The sequence below is a fragment of the Triturus cristatus genome, chromosome 3_2 (genome assembly GCF_964204655.1).
Source record: "Triturus cristatus chromosome 3_2, aTriCri1.1, whole genome shotgun sequence".
NCBI lineage: Eukaryota > Metazoa > Chordata > Amphibia > Caudata > Salamandridae > Triturus > Triturus cristatus.
Genome location: NC_140584.1, coordinates 686538868 through 686557485, shown reverse-complemented (window position 1 = coordinate 686557485; position 18618 = coordinate 686538868). Strand labels below are relative to the sequence as shown.

The 18618-nt window shown below is 47.8% G+C and overlaps 1 protein-coding gene across 1 annotated transcript in view; it reads right to left on the bottom strand.

The window, feature by feature from the left end:
• EHHADH (enoyl-CoA hydratase and 3-hydroxyacyl CoA dehydrogenase) overlaps window positions 1-18618 on the bottom strand; it is a 246494-nt gene that overhangs the window by 100766 nt on the left and 127110 nt on the right. The window contains exon 5 of the mRNA XM_085648734.1: window positions 10673-10777. Within this exon, the coding sequence (XP_085504860.1) occupies window positions 10673-10777 (105 nt within the window). The remainder of the gene's footprint in view (window positions 1-10672; window positions 10778-18618) is intronic.

The window sequence follows — 18618 nt, the reverse complement described above, 5'->3', positions numbered from 1 at the left end:
CAAACTGTGAGGCCAAACGGTGGCAAATTACGAGTGTAACATGTTGAACTACAGGGTTGTGTGCTGCATGATCGCACGCTGTGTCATGTGCCCCGATGTCTACTGGAGAAAGGAATAGTGTGGTGGCTTATCCCGCCCACAGTGCCACGTGTGTACGATGCTCAGTCACTAATGCGACCAGAAGGGTTGAGCGAGATTTCTTGTGGAAGGTATGTTTGCTGTCTATTGTGGACGGTGGGCATGCAGCGTGTCAGGATGCGTGTTCACTAGGGCGTGATGCATAGATGAGATCATACTAATGTAGATTTTTCAATAAAAGATACTCTACAGCACGCATTTGTCCAATATTCAGATTATCTTGTCAGACGTTTGCGGGGTAATGTCTGGCAGCTGGAGGCATTCCGATCTGCGGATCTAGCCAGTGATGATCCTGCCAGGCTGCAGGATTGAGGAGTGTGTGTCCCGGAGCCGTGGATTTAAGAATGGGTCTGAATAGATGCCACTGCGTGGAGGGCCCCTCAGCGTTTCATCTCTCTCTGTTCCATGTCTCGTATTGCTGTCTGTGGCTGCGGCTGTTTGGGGCTTTTTCCTCTGCCATAACAGCGGCCCCCCAGCCCCGTCGGGTGGCTGCCCATTCTCTAGTGGCTTGGGCCTTGTCAGTCTACCTGTCTCTTCTAGCCAGTCCCAAACCTCTGATGGCGCTTCGAGAGAACTTTGCTTAGCCCTCGCAGGCAACTCGCAGCCTTGTGGGGAACATGAGATAGTGTCATGTGTTCAAGGAGCGCAGTTGGCGCTTAACTTCCAGGTAGGCGCGCCACCTTTTTTTAACTTGTATTGTGTAGTCTGGGAACATCATCACCATTGGTTTTGTACTCGTATCTCATCAAGCTTGCGGGCCTCCCTTAGTACGGTGTCCCTGTCCCTATAATTGAGCAGTTTGAAGAGTAGTGGCCGAGCCGGCACCCTGTGGGCACGCTCCACTACAAAGTGAGGTGGGAGCACGTTTTCTGGAAGGATTTACCGCAACCCATGTTCCACGTACGCCACCGGGTCCTGTCATTCCTCTCCCTCAGGAAGGCCCACCACACTTATGTTATTGCGCCTCGAGCGGCCTCTGCATCCTCCAGCCGGTCTTCTAGGGTGTCCATTTTGTCTATGATATCTTGCAGCACTGCTGCATGGTTTTGCGCAATTGGCTTCAGTTCTGCTAGGGTATGCTCATTTGTCTGGACTTTCTCTGACAACTTCCGATCGTCTGCTTTCAGTAAGATGAAGTCTGATGCGATCTTATACATTTTTGTCTCCAGCGAGCACAGAGTATGATCCAGGACTATGCCGATTTTTTTTACCGCTGCTAGTACTGTGTCTAGCTTTGTCGAAAGCACCGAGTTTGGTGTTTCTCCTGCGCCCTCTACTTTCATGCGTTCATTTCCTTGCGCCTCGAGTTGCGCTGACGCTTGCTGTGTATTAGGTCAGGTGCCCCATGACCAGTTGGTGCAAGGTGGGCATACAGTTGGTGTCTATGTGTTAAACGAAGGGCCCAGGCAGGTCACAGGTGCGCGGAGAGCAGGGTGTCCGTATCTTTCTTGGCAGGCTCGTATGGAAGCTGCTCAGCAGGGAGGCTCCCTCAGCATCTGGGCACCACCCTCATTTCTCGCAGAAATGTGTTGCACCTGCCGGAGTTTCAGAGACCTGCTGCTCTTCCTGGGTAGGGCCCCCAGCTTTCTCCAGCTTGCTCTGCCAGGGGGAAGACTCCTATCTGAGAGTCCAGCGTCTACACTTGGCCTACGGGGCCACTGGTGTCCTTGTTGCTTTTACTGCGGTGTCTCTGATTTGCTGTTTGTTCGCAATGAGTGAGTCCTTGACCACAGAGCTGTTCGCAACTGCGGGTAGTGCACGGTTATTGTCCCATTCCTCCAGAGGGGGCCCTGCGCCATCAATGCACCCGTGCCCCAGCAGTTTCACGTCCCACGTACCATGTCCCTGCCCCTCCTTTTGCTCCTACTTTGACCTTGCTGACATACTGGTTCTCTTGACTTGGGCTCCGTGCGCGACTGGTTACTTGGACAGGTGTGTGTGCGTGCTTAGCTTTTCATGCAAGGGGGCCAACTATATCTGTGCGGGCATCAGCTGGGCCATCTTGGTAGTTCAGCGTGCACGTTTGCTCTGTCCGCCTACTTCACTTCCCGTTCCACCTGCCTTGTACTGTGAGTCAGTTCTTTTGCCGAAGAGTGGGTCGCCGCATCGATCTTCGCTGCTGTGGGCACACATTTGCCTTACTACTCCATCGGTGGGGGTCGATGCCGTGAAGGATTGCTCGTACCAAAGCACTCACTCCCTTCGCCTGCCGCATGTATGAGTGTGCCGTGCTCCAGCTAGTGCCTGCTTCCGCTAGGCCTCTCCTTGCCGTATCTGTTTTGGCTTAATTGTGCTCCGCTGTAATCACCCACTCCCGCTGAGTTACGGCTGGCCAATTTCCAGTACCAGGCCTTATTGTGGCAAGCAGGCTTTACGCCCCTCTCCGCTCTTTGCTTGTTTAGGTGTAGGCCCTGGGTCGGCCACCACCTCGATTCTGGCCTGCTTAGTTGAGGCTGCTTCTTTATGGGGGAGGGCTCACTGCTTTCTCCCCACGCTGCCCGAGGCCAGTCTCCCTCTGGGTGTCGTATGCTACACTGCCCTTGTGTTCACAGGTAGCCTGTCCCAGCTCTATGGCCATCCCTGCCTTCTCCAGCTTCACAGGGCTCTGGCAGCCATTTCCCACACAGCGCTTGGTCTCCCCGTACCCACTTCCCACGCCAGTGATAGTTCGGCAGCTGTTCGAACTTCACCGGTGATCACACGGGTTGCGCGATCACGTCTTTGTGCTGGGGCGTTGCTCGGGTCTGGCCGCGCCGAGACATGCTCAGTCTCCACTGCACCTCCAAGTGCTCAGTTCCTCTGTGGCCGCCGCCCAGTGTCCATGCTCCAAGGTCTTACGACCCGATGGGTCTCCTCGTGGTTGTTCCCCACGCTTGTTGTTGGGTCTGACGGCAGTGGCGCCTGATCCCTCTCAGCGTACCACTCATCTCTCACAGATTGGCTTATTCCGCACTACGACCGCCACTTAGCAGATCCCCGGTGAGTCGCTGCTACGGCTGCAGGCACTCAGTTCTCCTCCGCCACCGCGTATCTCGATGGGGCGCCAGGAACCAACCACAACATTCCTCCAGCAGCTCTCGGCCATGCTGCCGATCGACTCCGCCTCTTTACAATGTGGCAGGGCGGGATTACACCACGATTCCGCAGGATAAACAGGGCGATATGAACGGAGTGTACAAACTATCGTCCGCCATCTTAGCTGGCTTGCAACACCCCCAACCGCGACTTACTCATTGACTTGTATTGAGCATGCAATCGTGTTACCACTCTGCACACTGCCTTCGTGGGGTTCCTGGGTACTTAGCTTGGGTGGTTCCTTGGGTCCCGGGCTCTTCTACGTCTTCTGGGTCCAGTCTCCACTTAGGTTGTGGTTCGCATTCAGCTATTTTAGTATATGGTTAGGTCTCCCCCTGGAGACCACTGTGTATTTGTGCTACTTACGTGTTTTATTATCAAAGTATTGTGTGTATTTTGGTTATATCTCCGGGTAGGAGATATTACAATGTGTTAGTGAGTGTTTATAATAAATACGTATTTTTATAAATACACTGTGTGGTTCTTTTTCACTTAACCTACACTACAAGATTAAGTACTAGTAAAACAAGCTGCTTTACAATCCTGGACTGAGCCTGAAGGCTGCTCTTCACAGCTACCACTTAGAGAGCTTTCTAAGGTTGTCTAAGACCACTAAAATCCCCATACAGGTTGTCCAGATTAGTGCAGGGTCTACACTTACATAAGTGTGCACCATATACTAAGACAGCCTCCTACACCCCAGAGGAAATAAAATGAAAATGCATTGTGCAATTCAGTTTTTGTTTCCTAACAACAGCAGCTAAATTGGTGAATAAGTGAAAAATCATTGTGTATCTGTAGTCATTGTACTCCCTTTCATCAAGCAAAAAAAGCAGTCAACTTCCTTGAACCATACCAAACTCCACCATACATTAATCAACCATTTTTGTTTCCACTTGTAATACATTCAGGGAAAAGAAATGTTTCCAGGGATTTAGGATTTGCCCTCACCCTGTTACAAATCTGCAAGATGATAATGTGGGACAGGTCAATAGCACAGTTTTGTTGCCAATAAGGAGCAATCATAGAAAACATCCTCTCCAAACATAAAAAAACCTTCATTTCAGTAACCTTTCAAAATGTAAAACAAGATACCACATCAGAATTTCAAACACTTATCGACAGCAGGGCAAACACCTTCACACATTTGTGAAATTGAAGAGTAAAACCTATGACCTTCACGACTGCCCTAGCTCCATAGTGAAGGGTCTGCTAGTCTGACATGAGAAGGCGATGAGATGGCGTATTTACAAGAGGATAGAGTAAATCGTGAGTCTGAATGTTGCTCACTAGGCGAACCTACTACTGAATCTGAAATATTTGTAGGGCAATGCACAGGTAAGATGCCATACTTCATGAATAATAAAGCAATCAAGCCACGTCTGATGAATGTGAATGGCTAGTCTGTAATTGACAAACAATACAACCAATGAGTGAGGGGTCCTGGCCTTTTGCCCCTTTTCTGTGTAGATACAATGATGTACTATGAATAGTGCCATTACATGTCAAACCTACCAAATGCACTCATACGTGAAAAGAGAGTAGCGCAGCATATATATTATTACTTTACAGTTGTTGGTATTTACCAGCATCCTCCACTGGTACACGGTTGTGATCACACTATAAACCAATCCATTGTCTGTCCTTTTGTCTGCCAGATGCATTAATGCTAGTGAACATATATAGAGTTATAGATGGTTACCAGTGAATTACAGGGATGTTTTTCACCAAGGGGTTCTGAGTGACAATAAATAGAAACAATGAGAGCGAAACTTGAGTTGTCCTTGATGTCACTCAGAACTCCGTGGTGAAAAACATCCCCACAATTCACTTGTTACCCATCTATAATGTTATGGGATGTGCAGTGTTGGGAAGTAACCTCCAAGCATGAATGGAATGACCACACAAACACAGCGGTGTAATTAGTGGTCTGCTAAATTGAGCCATGCCTGGCTCCATAGTCTTTTTATTCAATGCCTCTGGCCGTACGCCAGACGTTCTCATTACGCTCACGCACGCAGGGGTCCACAAGTCTAACCCACAAACACTGTGGTGTCGCCCAGCTCCTTGCGACACTACATTCCTCCTATACATCGGGAAACAAAACTTCAAATTTTAAATGCCAAACATTGAAGGCACACATTGCTCTAGACCATCATTGTCATGAACATTATGACAGTTCTCTTCGGCGTTATTCACGACCACAGCAACGCCATCCGCCTCTGGTCTGCCGCACACAAAGTCCATATACTTCTGAGATGGTCCAGGGTGTGGTCGTAACAGGTACCGTCCTTGACCACCCCTAGCATGGGGTCTGGTGAGAACTCTTTTGGACTTGCAGCCCCAGCCGGTCTTTGGCTTCTGCTAACTGCTGCTGGGGAAGTGTTTGGTGCATGTGACGGGGGACAGGTGAGAGTGTTGTGAACAAATCTTCTGAGTGAGCGTACCATTCCTGGTTCTGGCTGGTGCCTTCCTCCTGGTCAGGGCTGTCCTCTCTCACGACGTCCTCTAGCAGGTCGATGGATGCGGGCTCTGGTATGGATCTCGGCAGAATCCCCTTGAATTGGGATGCATTCCATGTGACACACTTCGTGCCTTCCTGAGCTGTTACTGTCTTCCGGGATGGCGATCTTTTACCAACACGTGGTCACCCACTTTGAGGGGACTCTCTTTCGCTTGCTGCTGGTGAGAAGCAAACTCTTGTTGCGGAGTCTTTGAGAGTCAGATCGGTTCAGAGGATTAGGCACACTCTCCCATGTGGGGTGGTAGGGAAAGGTGTTCACCATAGACCTACCGAAACACAGCTTGCTGGTGGAAACACCTGTTGTGGAATGGGGGTGAGTCTTTACTCTCGCAGGAACTGGTACAGGGCATATTAAACTGCTGGTGCCTTCAGAATCTGCATCACCTTGGTGAGAATTCTCATCAGACACTCCACCTCTCCATTGGCTTGGGGCCACCGGGGTCTTATACGGGAGTGTTTGATGCTTCGGGGTCTCGGGTAATCAGCCAGTTCGGAGCCATTGATGGGGTGCACATTGTTGGTGTGGATCTCTGCAAACAGGCCATGCATGACCATGAGTTTCTCGAGCTTCGGGACGACCTCAGAGGCCAATGTTGTCGCTACACTTTCAACCTCAGGACAGTATGAGTAGTCATCTACCACAACTAACATGTGTGCTACATTCGGGAGGCTGTCGAAATTTGCACTAACTCTTTGCTATTGAGCATTAGGACCTGCCTCTGTGATGACGTGTGCAGGCTGGTTGGGCTTGCTCATTGCAAGGCAGACTGGGCATTCCGTACTACTGCATCCACTTTCTGTTCCAGTCCGGAACACCATACCTTGCTCCTTAGCCTACTCTTGGACTTTACTATGCCTTGATACGCTGTGTGTGCGAGTAGGGCTGCCTTCTGTGTCAGGCTTTCTGGTAGCACAAGCTGCGGGCCTCGTAGCAGACACCTTCATCTGTAACTGACAGTTCCTAGTGGACAGTGTGCAACACTCAGGGGATGGAATGGGCTGCATCTGTGTGGAAGGGTGTTGGGTTCTGGAGCGGCCACCAGTCACCGGTGGTGGATGCCTTTATGGCTATTTGCAGGCAGTCGTCCCGCTGTGTGGCTTCCACTACTTCCGCCAAAGACATTGGGAAAGGCCTGCAGTGCTCCACGATCAGCTGGATGTATTCTTCTGTTTCCCTGGCTTTGGTTGTCAGGGGGTGAGGGGTTTGGGGGTCAAGCGTGCCTAGATAAGAAATTCGCTGGGTTCCGTGTGCCAGGCTGGTAGCTCATCGTGAACTGGACCTACTGCAGCTGTAGGATCCAGTTTTCGATCCTGGGAGGATGCCTCGACTAAGACCCTTGGAACAGCAGGCTCAGCGGTTTGTGGTCCGTGATGACCTATATAGGTAGATGTAAAAATGGCGGCAACCCCACAAGATAGCGATCGATTCACGCTCTATATGAGAATAGTGATGTTCAGTGGGCGCAAGTGTGCGACTGGCATACGCTACTGGGGTCAACTCTACGCACTCCTGTTATTGATCTAGCACAGCCCCCAGACCTGTGGGGCTGGCATAGACTACTAGCTGTGACTCTCTCTGCAGGTTGAAATACACAAGAGTGGAGTAGGCTGATAGGGCGGGCTTTGTCTGCCGAAATGCTTTCTCCTGTTCTGGCCCCCTCACTCAAGGACTGGACGATATGGTGAGCTCCCTGAGAGGGCCGGAAATGTCTGACAGATTTTTCATGAAGCTCCCACAATACATCACCATTCCCAGGAAGCTGTGGGCTCATGATTCTGAGGAGGGAGGCAGGAGCATCCTGGATGTCCTTTACTTTCTCAGGGTCGGGACCAATGCCTTTGTCTGAGAAACGGTATGTGAAAAAGCTGATGTCCTTTCATAAAAAGTCAGATTTCTCTTGGTGTAGTGTCAGCCCACGTTCTTTTAGCTGTGTGAAGACTGCATAAAGGCAGGTGAGGTGTTCCACTAGTGTAGCCGAGTTAACAAGGATGTTGTTGCTCACATTCAGCCCACCGTGCAAGCCATGCATGAAATTCTTTACGGCGTTCTGGAAAACTTTGGCAGCGCTGGAGATGCCAAAGTTTAGTCTGGCGTATCTCTACAGACTGGCATGTGTTGAGAATGCAGTAATGGCCGAGAGTCCAGGTGTAGCAGGATTTGGTGGTAACCCGACCTGAGGTCCACTTTGGAGAACCATTCAGAGCCCGACAATTCCCCAATGATGTTATCTATTGTCGGCGTAAGGTGTCATTCACGCTTGATCACTAGTTTCGGGAACCTCATATCCCCACAAGTGCGGACTACGTCCGACTATTTGAGCTTCTTGGCCACCACAATCGGTAACACCCACGCTGTGGGGCCCTCACCCACTTGATTATGCCTGCCTTCTCCAAGAGCTTCAGTTCGGCCTCTACCTTGGGACGAAGGTGGAAACTTATCCTGCGATGTCTTAGGGCGACGGGAGCTATGGACTTGTCAATGTGAAGTTGAATGGCCGGTCTTGCCGGGCAGCCAATTCCTTTAAACAAGGGTGCGAAGTCCTGCAGGAGGCAGTCCAGATACTGTTCATGCATGCTGAAGGCGAACTGTATGAGACTGAGATCTTGGGCAGTGTGACAGCTGAGGAGGAATCCTGACCCTTCTTGCGACACGTACACTCTCACTCTTCGTCGGGTGGACTCATGGGACAGGTTCGCGTGGAACACGCCAGAAAGCCGTAGTGGAGAGCAGTTGCCGAAAACATATACTTGCCCACTGGTATGAAGGAGAGTTGCTTGGTGCGGCAAGCTTGAGGAGACATCCTCTGCAATGAGATTGATTGATTCCCTAGTATTTATGATGGCTGAGATGGTGTGGTCCTGCACTCTGACTCGTCACATGGGGCTACCTAATGATTAGCTTTGAGGGTGTCGAGTGTCCGAACTACATATACAACAGCCGTGTCATCTTCATCCATGTCGTCATCGGACAGGTTGTCTGGGTGTTGTTTGGGTCATCATCCTTGCAAAGAGAAGCAGACCATGGCGAAATGGTTAGGTTTGTCACACGCACTGCAGGTTTGGCCGCTCACATGACAGATTTCGGTGTGAGCGTAAGGGCCACCACACCACCCTCATGGGCGGGTGTGCAATCCTTGTTTGGTGAAGCCTCTTAAGAGGTTGGTGGGGTCTTGTTTATCCACTTGCACCTCCTTTTGAATGGCATTGAGGGGCTGTTCCTTGATGGGATGGACAAGTTAGGTTCCATGTGGCCTGACCGAGCATTTGAAAGTTCCTTGGAGCGACCCAAAGTCAGTATGTCTCTCATGGTCATGTTGGGTTCCTGGAGGATCCTTTCCTTAAGAGTGGTGGATGCTCAGCCCTGGATGAACTGGGCGTGGACCTCATAATCTTCGTCTGGGAGAATGCAGATGCTGACAAGTTCTCTCAGCGGACTGTCGAAGACATCCACAGATTCCTCCGGGTGCTGCCGAGCCTGGCGCAGGAGGAACCGCTCATAGTCGAGATTGGCATAAGGTTCGAAGTATGCCCATGCTTTCCAGAGGGCAGCCTGGGAGGGTGGAGGTCCTGTAACGGTGAAGGGTAATAATGCAGGGATGGAAGCCATGAGGCTACGTGGTTGACCACAGAAGGGGTTACTGGAGGCTAGAGAAGCTCACTGTCAGGAATCTGAGGCACTGCAGGGCCGGTAGCTGGAGAGAGACTTCACGTGCTGGGACAGATAGGAGGCCCTACTATGTATAGAGCAGGTTGTAGGCGAGTGATGCTGCACAGATTCCTTTTATAAGCCACCCTGATGGGTGTCAGTGATCCAGAATATATGCACTGGCTCATTCAGTTCTGTGGGGAATTAGAGGGGTGGATCACTGACCTCTGGAGGCCCTTCTCCGGGCCGGATGTTTCAATGTTGGGTCCAGTAGGGCAGCACCAGGCTGCCACGCAGATACAGCACACTGTCAGCGAGGTGGGCCCTTGTGCCCAAGGGGAGGAAAGAAGGAGGGAGCTCCACCCCTGGGGCCCAACGAGGGAGTGCCGCTGTCAGAGGATGAAAACAGGTCACTGCGCGGTCAAAGGCGCCGCCGACCTGAGAGATCCAGGCAGTCGCCATTAGCAATGCCTGTTGCTGCGTGAGGTGCAGGCAGCATGACCGGCCCCAGCGAAGTGAAGAGCCAGAGACAGGGTGTGAAGGGGAGAGGCACACATGGATAATGCAGGCCCCCTCGTCGCCAGTGTAGTTTTGGGAGTAAGCCCCAAGCATGCATGGAATGACCACACAAGCTCAGCGGTTTAATTAGTGGTGTTCTAAACTGAGCCACGCCTGGCTCCCCGGGCTTTTTATTTAATGCGTCGGACTGTACGCCACACTCACGCATGCGGGGGTCTATAAGCCTACACCCCTGTGCATAACATACACAGTGGTGTCGCCCAACTCTTTGCGACACTACTTTATGCATGGCCCCATAATCATCTCCCCCTGCTTTCGAATGTTACACAGTGGCAGAGGTGTGATGAGGGAGCCATACATAATATGGCCTCTGTAAATTACCTGCCATCCTTGACTAACCCCCACCACCTGCCCTGCCATCCTTCCCCCTCCTGCAGCTGTGCTTTCTGCTTTCCGTCAAATCCGACAAGCAGCGCTGCACTGGCGAGCTCTAATAGAGGCTAGTCTGCCTGGCTTGCAAGGCTTGTATGACATCGAAACAGGGGGTAACCACTTTTGTTATCAACTGTTATGTCATAGCAGTAGGTAATGAGATTCATGACAAAAAAAACACACGTTTTGACTTTTATGGCGATTGTATTTTTTAGCAGAGGTTTGATATAATTAAAAATTGAAAATCCACAGATTATTTATTTCCGTTTTTCTGAAAGAAAGGCCCTCAAGCTCTTAAAATCGTTTTTTAAGCATGAATGTTTAAGCTCTATACATACCAATGACTTTTTGAGCAAAGTGGATTGCTGCTTTGACTGCTTTGTCTTCAGTGACTGAATCGACCAGCCCCAACTTCAGTGCTGCCGGCGCAAGCACAACATTTCCTGAGAGACACGAAAATTAAAAAAAATGCATGAGCAAGAAACAACAAATTCAAGCTTTTATCATCCGGACTATATCAAAAAACAAGCATTGGCAATGAAAACATGTCTCGCCTTGGCTAACTGGTGTGATGTTATGGAACCGGAGAAGGAAAACAGAAAACTAATGGTACTGGAATGTGGCAGTCATATGCTTGCAATACACATTTTAAGTTTCAAAATAAATTAGCTTCTTCAATCTTCCATTGCTAATCCCGCCCCTTTGAATGGGGGATTACAATGTATGTGACGGTGGGGAGATGACGTAAGGCTGTCACAGCTGTGAGGACACTAGGACAGGCAATGAGAGAACTGTGATCGTATAAAATGTAAATGTGAGGAACTGGGCAAAGAGTTCACAAAAGCAGAAGGCAGAATGCGCAGATTTTTTTTAAAAATGTATATAAACACGCATGATTTAAATGTATACATTTGAATTATTTACATACTACACACCTGATCACGGAAGATTGCATCCTGAACACCTGCTCCAAATAGAATAGGAAGAAAAAGCATTGGAAAAGCAATGCATGAGCCTATCGACCCCGATATTGACGTGTACTTTTTGGCGAATGTGCAGGTGGACCGAAATAAATGCCCCCGTCACAGTGCAAGAGAGCCAATGGCTGGAGTGGACCGACTCGTTGCCCCAAACTGTATGCTGAGGTGGGCAGAAGCAAAGTGGGAATGAATAGACCAATGGTTGAAAAGGGCTGACCAAAATACCTCTGCTCATGTATATATGCTTTTTTAGGAATTGTTTTGACCACTTGAGGCTGCCAAGACAGCTAAAGCGGTCTATAAGCCAAACCTAATAAGTAACACTGCCTGGGCTGGATAGAAGCAAACAGCAGACACAGAGGCCATGGATTATCCTCTAATCCGCTGGGATCTCAAAGAGGCTGTGCACAGTGATAGGGGCAGAAGCGGCCTCGGCTTCAGTACCAAGCCATCTGCATATGGAAAGACCTGCTATCAGCTTAGTCTATTTCACTGGGGGGTGGGGGCGGGGCAGTCTCTCTGACTCGTTGCTCTGTGTGATATTGTTAACTAAGAAACCGGATGTTATTGTAATTCTTTTGCTGTCTGTAGAAGGCAGGTTTGATTATCAAAGGGCAGGCACAGGATTTTTGAAGAGCGCTTTGTGCCTGAAGAAGGCCTCTGATATTTTGGAATACACCTCTTTAGGCATTTAACAGGCATAGTTAATATATAGCAGCGCTGAGAAAGAGGGAGTGGGAATTGGGCACATTAGTTTTGACTTGAGCTAGGGGTTGCAAACAGTGACTTGACAGCTTAGCCTCTCAATGACCCATGATCAACATGATGGATCTTTGCAACAAGTCTGGAATGCGGACAGCTGTTGCTCAGATGACACATGCTCAATGTAAGAAGAAAACTGGAAGAGCTGTTCACACCTCTGGCTTGAATCTCTCTCCTTTCAAAATAGAGAAAGTAATGTTCCTAAATAGGAAGATGAATACATTTGGACCTTGCACTTTTGGAGACAGCTGCTGCTTTCCTTGCGATAGTACCACCTTGGATCCTGAAGTGCTACAAGACTAAGAAAATCGCGGGTTCATAAGGCTGACCAATCAGTTACAAAAATCCCAGTTCAGTGGTGTGCTACTGGAAGACTGAGAAGACCTGTTGTGCGGGGTCAACAATAGCTAAATCCAAGGCAACAGAGTTCAATGGAGCCAGTTCTGGAGTAACCAGCACGAACAACTACCGCCTGAGAAAGGTGCACTGCAGGATCCTTCCTGGAGCTTTTTTAAGTCTGCAAAAGGTGGTCACCATCATTTCCTGCCACACCACCTGGAGCTCTCATCAGAAACAGTCTTCAAATTCATTTTGACTGCTTACAGTTTGCACTGGGACCAACCACTGTAAAGAATCTGACTACAAGCACAAGCGCTCACTGCTCGGCCTCTCTCTGCCCCTATTGTCGGGTCTGAGCTTTCTACACCAGAGGTCAAGTGTCACTGTTTGGCTCCACTTCTTATATGCAACCTCCTTTGGAACTGCCTAAGTACAGTCCTCAGGTTTATACTACTAGACATGAACTTTCTCCAGATGTGTGAAAGTAGAAATTCCTACTGGAAACTATGCCTATATTCCACCGCACTTGTGGATTGGTCACTCAAACTGTTGAGTAGACCCTAGAGAAATGCAATTTATCCTGGCATAATCTGGTGTGATTTCCAGCATTTCACATAACAATTATTATGCGGAATGCCTGAGATTATGCCATTATGCCTTACTGCATAACTGTGACTTTGAGTAAAAATCCTATCACAGGATCACAGGAAGAGCACAAACAAAATAAGTGCCTGCTGCTTGTGTTACACCTAGTTGTGTGCTCTATTTTAGTGCCAAATGCATCCTTATACATAAAATGGATGCAAGGTTGCATTATATACTAAGAAAAAATGAATTTCACACAATAACGGATAATTTTGGGACATTTCATATAAGTTCCACAAAGGATCTATATCCAGCCAAAAACAACCTTCTTTTGCCCTCACATTATGAAGGGTAAGAGAAGGTAGATTATGTAGATCCAAGCATAATACTTACAAAAATACATATCAGCAAAGCCAGGACTTCCTTTGTTAAACCTAAAATCCACTGGACAACCCCAAGAAACTATTCAAGCCTGTAAAAAACATTTAAGCTCCTGTTTTCACTCAACATCTCTGACTTTGAGAACAATGACAAGAAACCATTGCCTTCTTCGAGATTGGTCTCTCACTTGCCTCCGTCTCCTTAGTACCTTTCTTTGATAACCAGAACACGCAAACACTCTGGGGCCTGGTCATTGTTTCACTAAAGTTTCTCAAGCTACGCTGTCTAAAACTCCTGACGAGTTTAAACCTTCTCACTTCTCTGACCCATCTCTACCAATTTAGTAAACGTCACCAGGCCCGGACTGGCAATGCCGGGCACCGGGCAATCCCCCGGTAGGCTGCCAGGGGTGGGGGCTGGTTTTTGGGCCGGGGGCCGGTTTTGTTGCTGGATGGGGCGGGGGCCGATTTTTTTGTACACTGTCACTTACTTACTGTTTGCTCTGTACTGTCTCTGCTGCGTGACTGCGTCTCCCTCGCTCGGTGCGGAAAAAAGCAAAATTTATGAACACAATTAATGAATTTATTTAATCTGCTGACTGTAGGTCAGTGCTGGATAAATAGCGCGGTGCGCTGAAGTCTCCACCGCCGCGTCTGCGCGGCCTGCTCTTAGTCGCAGACTCGCAGTTCACCCACCTTAGGGGGGTGGGTGCGGCTGTTGGTGGTGAGTTGACACATGCGCATTGGAGCTCACGCAATAAAAAGTGCGCGTGATCCCTAGGTTCCAGACCAGAACCCAGCAGAGACTGAGACCTTGACGAGTCGACGAGAGGCCCTCTCTCGCCACCCCATAATTTAATTTATTTATAGCCCCCTAGCCCCTGCCTGTCCCAGTGTGTCCCAGTGCCGCCTGCCGCCAAGTGAGTGTTGTTTTTGCATTTTTGCTAATTGCATTTTCAATCAGATAATGCACAGCAGTAGGAGCACGGGGTCAACGGGTAGGGATCGACCTGGTATTCTCTGATTGTCATGTTCACGGAGCTCAGGTTTGTGTATGTAAGTTACATAACAGAGCAAAAGGAGAATCCAGATCAGAGTCTGATCTGGATTTTCCTTTTGCTCTGTTACGTAACTTACATACACAAACCTGAGCTCGGTGAACACGACATATGGGCAACTGCGTGCATTGTTCCGTCCTATAACGTTCATTTTGATAAAGTGAACATTTTATTTCCCAGAGAAATAGGTTCATTTATATTGGATCTGTTCCAGGCACCTGAGACCATGGGAACAGATGTATGCTTCATTTCACTGCATACCAAGCAGTTTTTTTGCATCAATTTCCTTCGATCTTACCTGTTAGTCAGTTGTAAACTGCATTAACTGTCGTAATTATTAAAACCGTTTCTCAGACAGGTATACTAGCATTGCCTCTTTAGTAATTCAATTACTAAACAGAATTACAAGTCGATGGAAAAGTAAACAAATGTATCATACCAAAGGATTTCACTGATAACTGTTCCCTACCGGGAGAGACATTTTACGGCCTGAATTTGCAAGAGCAACGTTAAAGCAACATCTGTGGTGTCCCCCACTGCTTGGGCTATGGAAGCTGGGTTTAACTGAAATTCAATCCAAGCGCGTTGGAATCAAATATTATGGGTAATAATTGTGTGTTGAATTCAAATAGCTGTATTATGCTGTCATTATCATCTGCTCAATTCCTTATCACATATTACATAAATCCACGTGGCAAGTCATTTGATCTTCCAGTAAATAAAGAGAAAACAACACATCATGCCATTCTCAGTTGCAAATGAATGGGTCCTGACAGACTGGGCCATGACAGCTAAAGTAACAGTACAGATGGATGTGCGGGAATTATCAAAAATGTAACGTGTGCATAATTTCTGTGAATTCTGCCATCTTAAATTATACCTTTAATTATTAATATACTCTCTTGGAAAGTAAGCAATGTTCTCATTTAGAATGATAGGCGTTTCACTGGTGATGTTTGCACTAAACCGAGTATGATCCGTGTTTGGGAGTTCTGCGTCTTCCTTTCATACCACTGCATAATTATTCGTCATTCAGCTCAATCAGCTGAAGACTAGAGGGTCACCACAGTGGGACAGGAAGCGTGCATTTATGTTTGTATTAGCTCCATAATCCATTGTCATTTATGGTGGGCAGGCCGTTTATTGGAGAGATAATTTCATTGCGTGTCTGCGCATTTTTATTGTTTGCCATTGCCTTTGTAACATGACATTTCATAAGGAATGCTGTTTATGTGCTGTGAACAACATAGCGCTAAAACGAGGCTGCGTTTTCTGCACAGCCCGCCGCATCGGCATGGCCCCATTTTTGGCCCCTGAGTGTGGATTTATTTGTGAGCAGCCCTGCCTGCTTTGGTTCCTCCTGCCACGGCCCATGCCCCCCCCCGCCAACCCCAGCAGTGCAGCACCGACCTCAGGGCTCAGGCTCAAACCCTGCTGAGCTCAGCTGCTCAGGTCAGGTTCTGTAACAATTATGGGTTTTCTTTTCGTCAGGGTCAGCCGTCAGATGTTGTCTGTTGTTCGTGTGTGTGTGTCCGAGTCAAGACTCCAACTCCGAGCAGGGCCAGGCCAGCTGAAATGTTCCAAGCCAGCAGCAAGCAGGCAGGCAGGATACATGTTGTGACTCGTGTGCTCCCTTTGGTGGCGCTGTGCTGTGCTACTTGACTCTTGGGGGCTGTAACTGGGGCAAAGGTTGGGGCAGCAAGTCTGCTTAAAATATATTTTTCAGCACTAGCCCCAACTTGGGGCTTGTGCTGAGAAATATATTTTAAGCAGACAACAGGGCTCTCTAGTGTGTGTGTTTTTTTTTTTACACAAGTGTTTTGTTTTCCACTGGCCACTGGTTTTGCCACTGGCACTTGCAACCTCCCTAGTAAATTACTTGGTATACTAGTAGGCCAGGATAGTGCACCCATAGTTCACTCACTAGTTGACTAGTGCCCCATACCACGTGGTGATTTTATGGAGAGATGCAAGGCATTTTTTTTTAATGAGATTCCATTAACGGGGTACATTATACTAAATCTCCACTTTGGAAGTAGAGGTCTGCATCCCATACAACACCAAGTTTCCTTACTCTAAGTCTCCGATAAAGATGTGAGAGAAAGTTTGATCTGTGAGATGTATTACGTTAATTTAGAAGGGGTGTCGAGGAGCTTCATATGCATGTAGGCTGGAGTTGGGGGATATCATCTCCCACGTGTTGGCTGCAGTCCGAGATGAATGATTTGAAACACTTGGTGGAAGGGTCTGAGATAAAAAGCCACTGATTGCAATCAGTAGATGAGAATTTTGTGGTCACAGTGTTGAAGGTGACGGAGACATGGGGGCAGGAGGAGGGCTCAGGTCTGCTTCTTCCAGTAGGTTGTCCGGTACTTATATCAATGTAGTATTCTTTGTCTGAAGTAGAAGCCAGCTTGCCTTGTGTTTAGGATCTGTGGTCTTGAAGTTGTGCAAGAATTATTTTTTTTCCTGGAGTTTGGCATTCTAAGAGAGTCCTGCAATGTGGCAATACTTAGTAGAGTCAGCTCAGATTGATCAGCGATATTTCAAGGCTGTGGGACTTTAATGTCAATAGTAACTTTACTAATACTTGTCAGGATTCAATAGTTTTAAGCCTTGGCTACAGGCTCTTTTGGAGTCTAATTGTCTCCTATACATTCTAGAGACCGAGTAGAGTTTGGGCCAGCCCCTTTCTCGTGACTGGAAGTTTTTGTTTTCAAGCTCACTTCTTTGCTCTGGTTTCAGTAGTTTTTGTCTGGTCTTCTGTTTGTCCTACCTGCAAGCATTCGGTCTCACAGCGTTTTGTTTGGTTGATGTGGTGTTCCACTGCTGACATCAGACCTTTTATTGCAGTGCACATGAGGGTCTATTTTGATTCCCCGTCTCTCTCTCTCTCTCTCCTCTCTTCTTCCTAGCCTCAGTGCCTGCACTTTTTCTTTTAACATTTCCTCTCCATTTCACTATGATTCCTCTTTACCTGCCCCGCCCCACCTAGTTTTATGTCGCCCACCACACTATTGGTGGCTGGCCATCGTAAAAAAAAATGTTTTAGCATTTTAAGATGGCCTCCAGCAGAAGCATTCACATACGGCATCTTTAAATGGATTTGTTTCAGGTGTACAAATCCAGTGCAAAGATGGCCACCGTGGATGTGCATGCATCCACGGTAGCATTCTTTAAACAGAATTAGTAAAAAAAAAAAAAAGTGTTTAAAGATGGCAAATCACGGTTGCAAGCATATCCAAGACGGCCACCTTTGAAGGTATCAAGTAGTTTGTAATAAAATATTCCCATTCACCTGCCACTCACATTCTGAATTTCTGTAATCTAGTCTGAAGCAAAACCCACAGACACACATCCCGGTTTAATTGATAGCAGCTTGTGTTCATCCTGACAACAGAAAGGCTCTCGAAGCTCTTGAATTCCCCTTGGAGCTAGGTGTGTGCTATAGCAAAGTCATAAAATAAATATTAATAAATAGTCAGAAGCAACTTGATCTTTTTGGCTCTGTACAGTAAAAGCTGCGATTACCATTTATGTGCATAAGGTCACACAAACTGGAATCTTTCAGCCCATACGCAACAGGGCTGCTGGATGGATTACATCCCTGTAGTTAATATGGAGGTGTAAATGTAACAATTGCGTTTGAAGGTAGATATCAAATGCAAAAGAAAAGGGATACATTGCTGGTTAATCTCTGAAGGCCTGTCAGACACAGACTAAGGTACACAATAATTAATTCGAAGCAGTTTAAAAACACAACATCAAAGGAGTTCCTGGGGCAAAGGCTCTTTAAGATAACTGCTTCAACAAAGCCCCTTTTCAATTCAACTTACCCCAAAATATATTACAGGTAATATGTGTAATATGGTCGTATATTGCCATCTTGGGTAGTAGCTCCAACCAGACCCAAGGTCTCAGCCAGCCCGAACCAATTGTAAGAGTGAGAAGAGGAGAGAGACACGGGACAGACACACACTCATCCGTAGCATGTGATCCCTCAGTCCCTTAATATCAAGCACAGGATCCGACATCCACTACTTGAGTCTATTTTTGGTGCTCTCTGAAAGAATGTCTATGGGTACATATGACTGGGAGGGTAACCTGGTGCTCTTTAAGGTCATCATTTACATTTTACTATGCTTTGAAAGTTGATACAATTGAATATGTAATGAAAAAT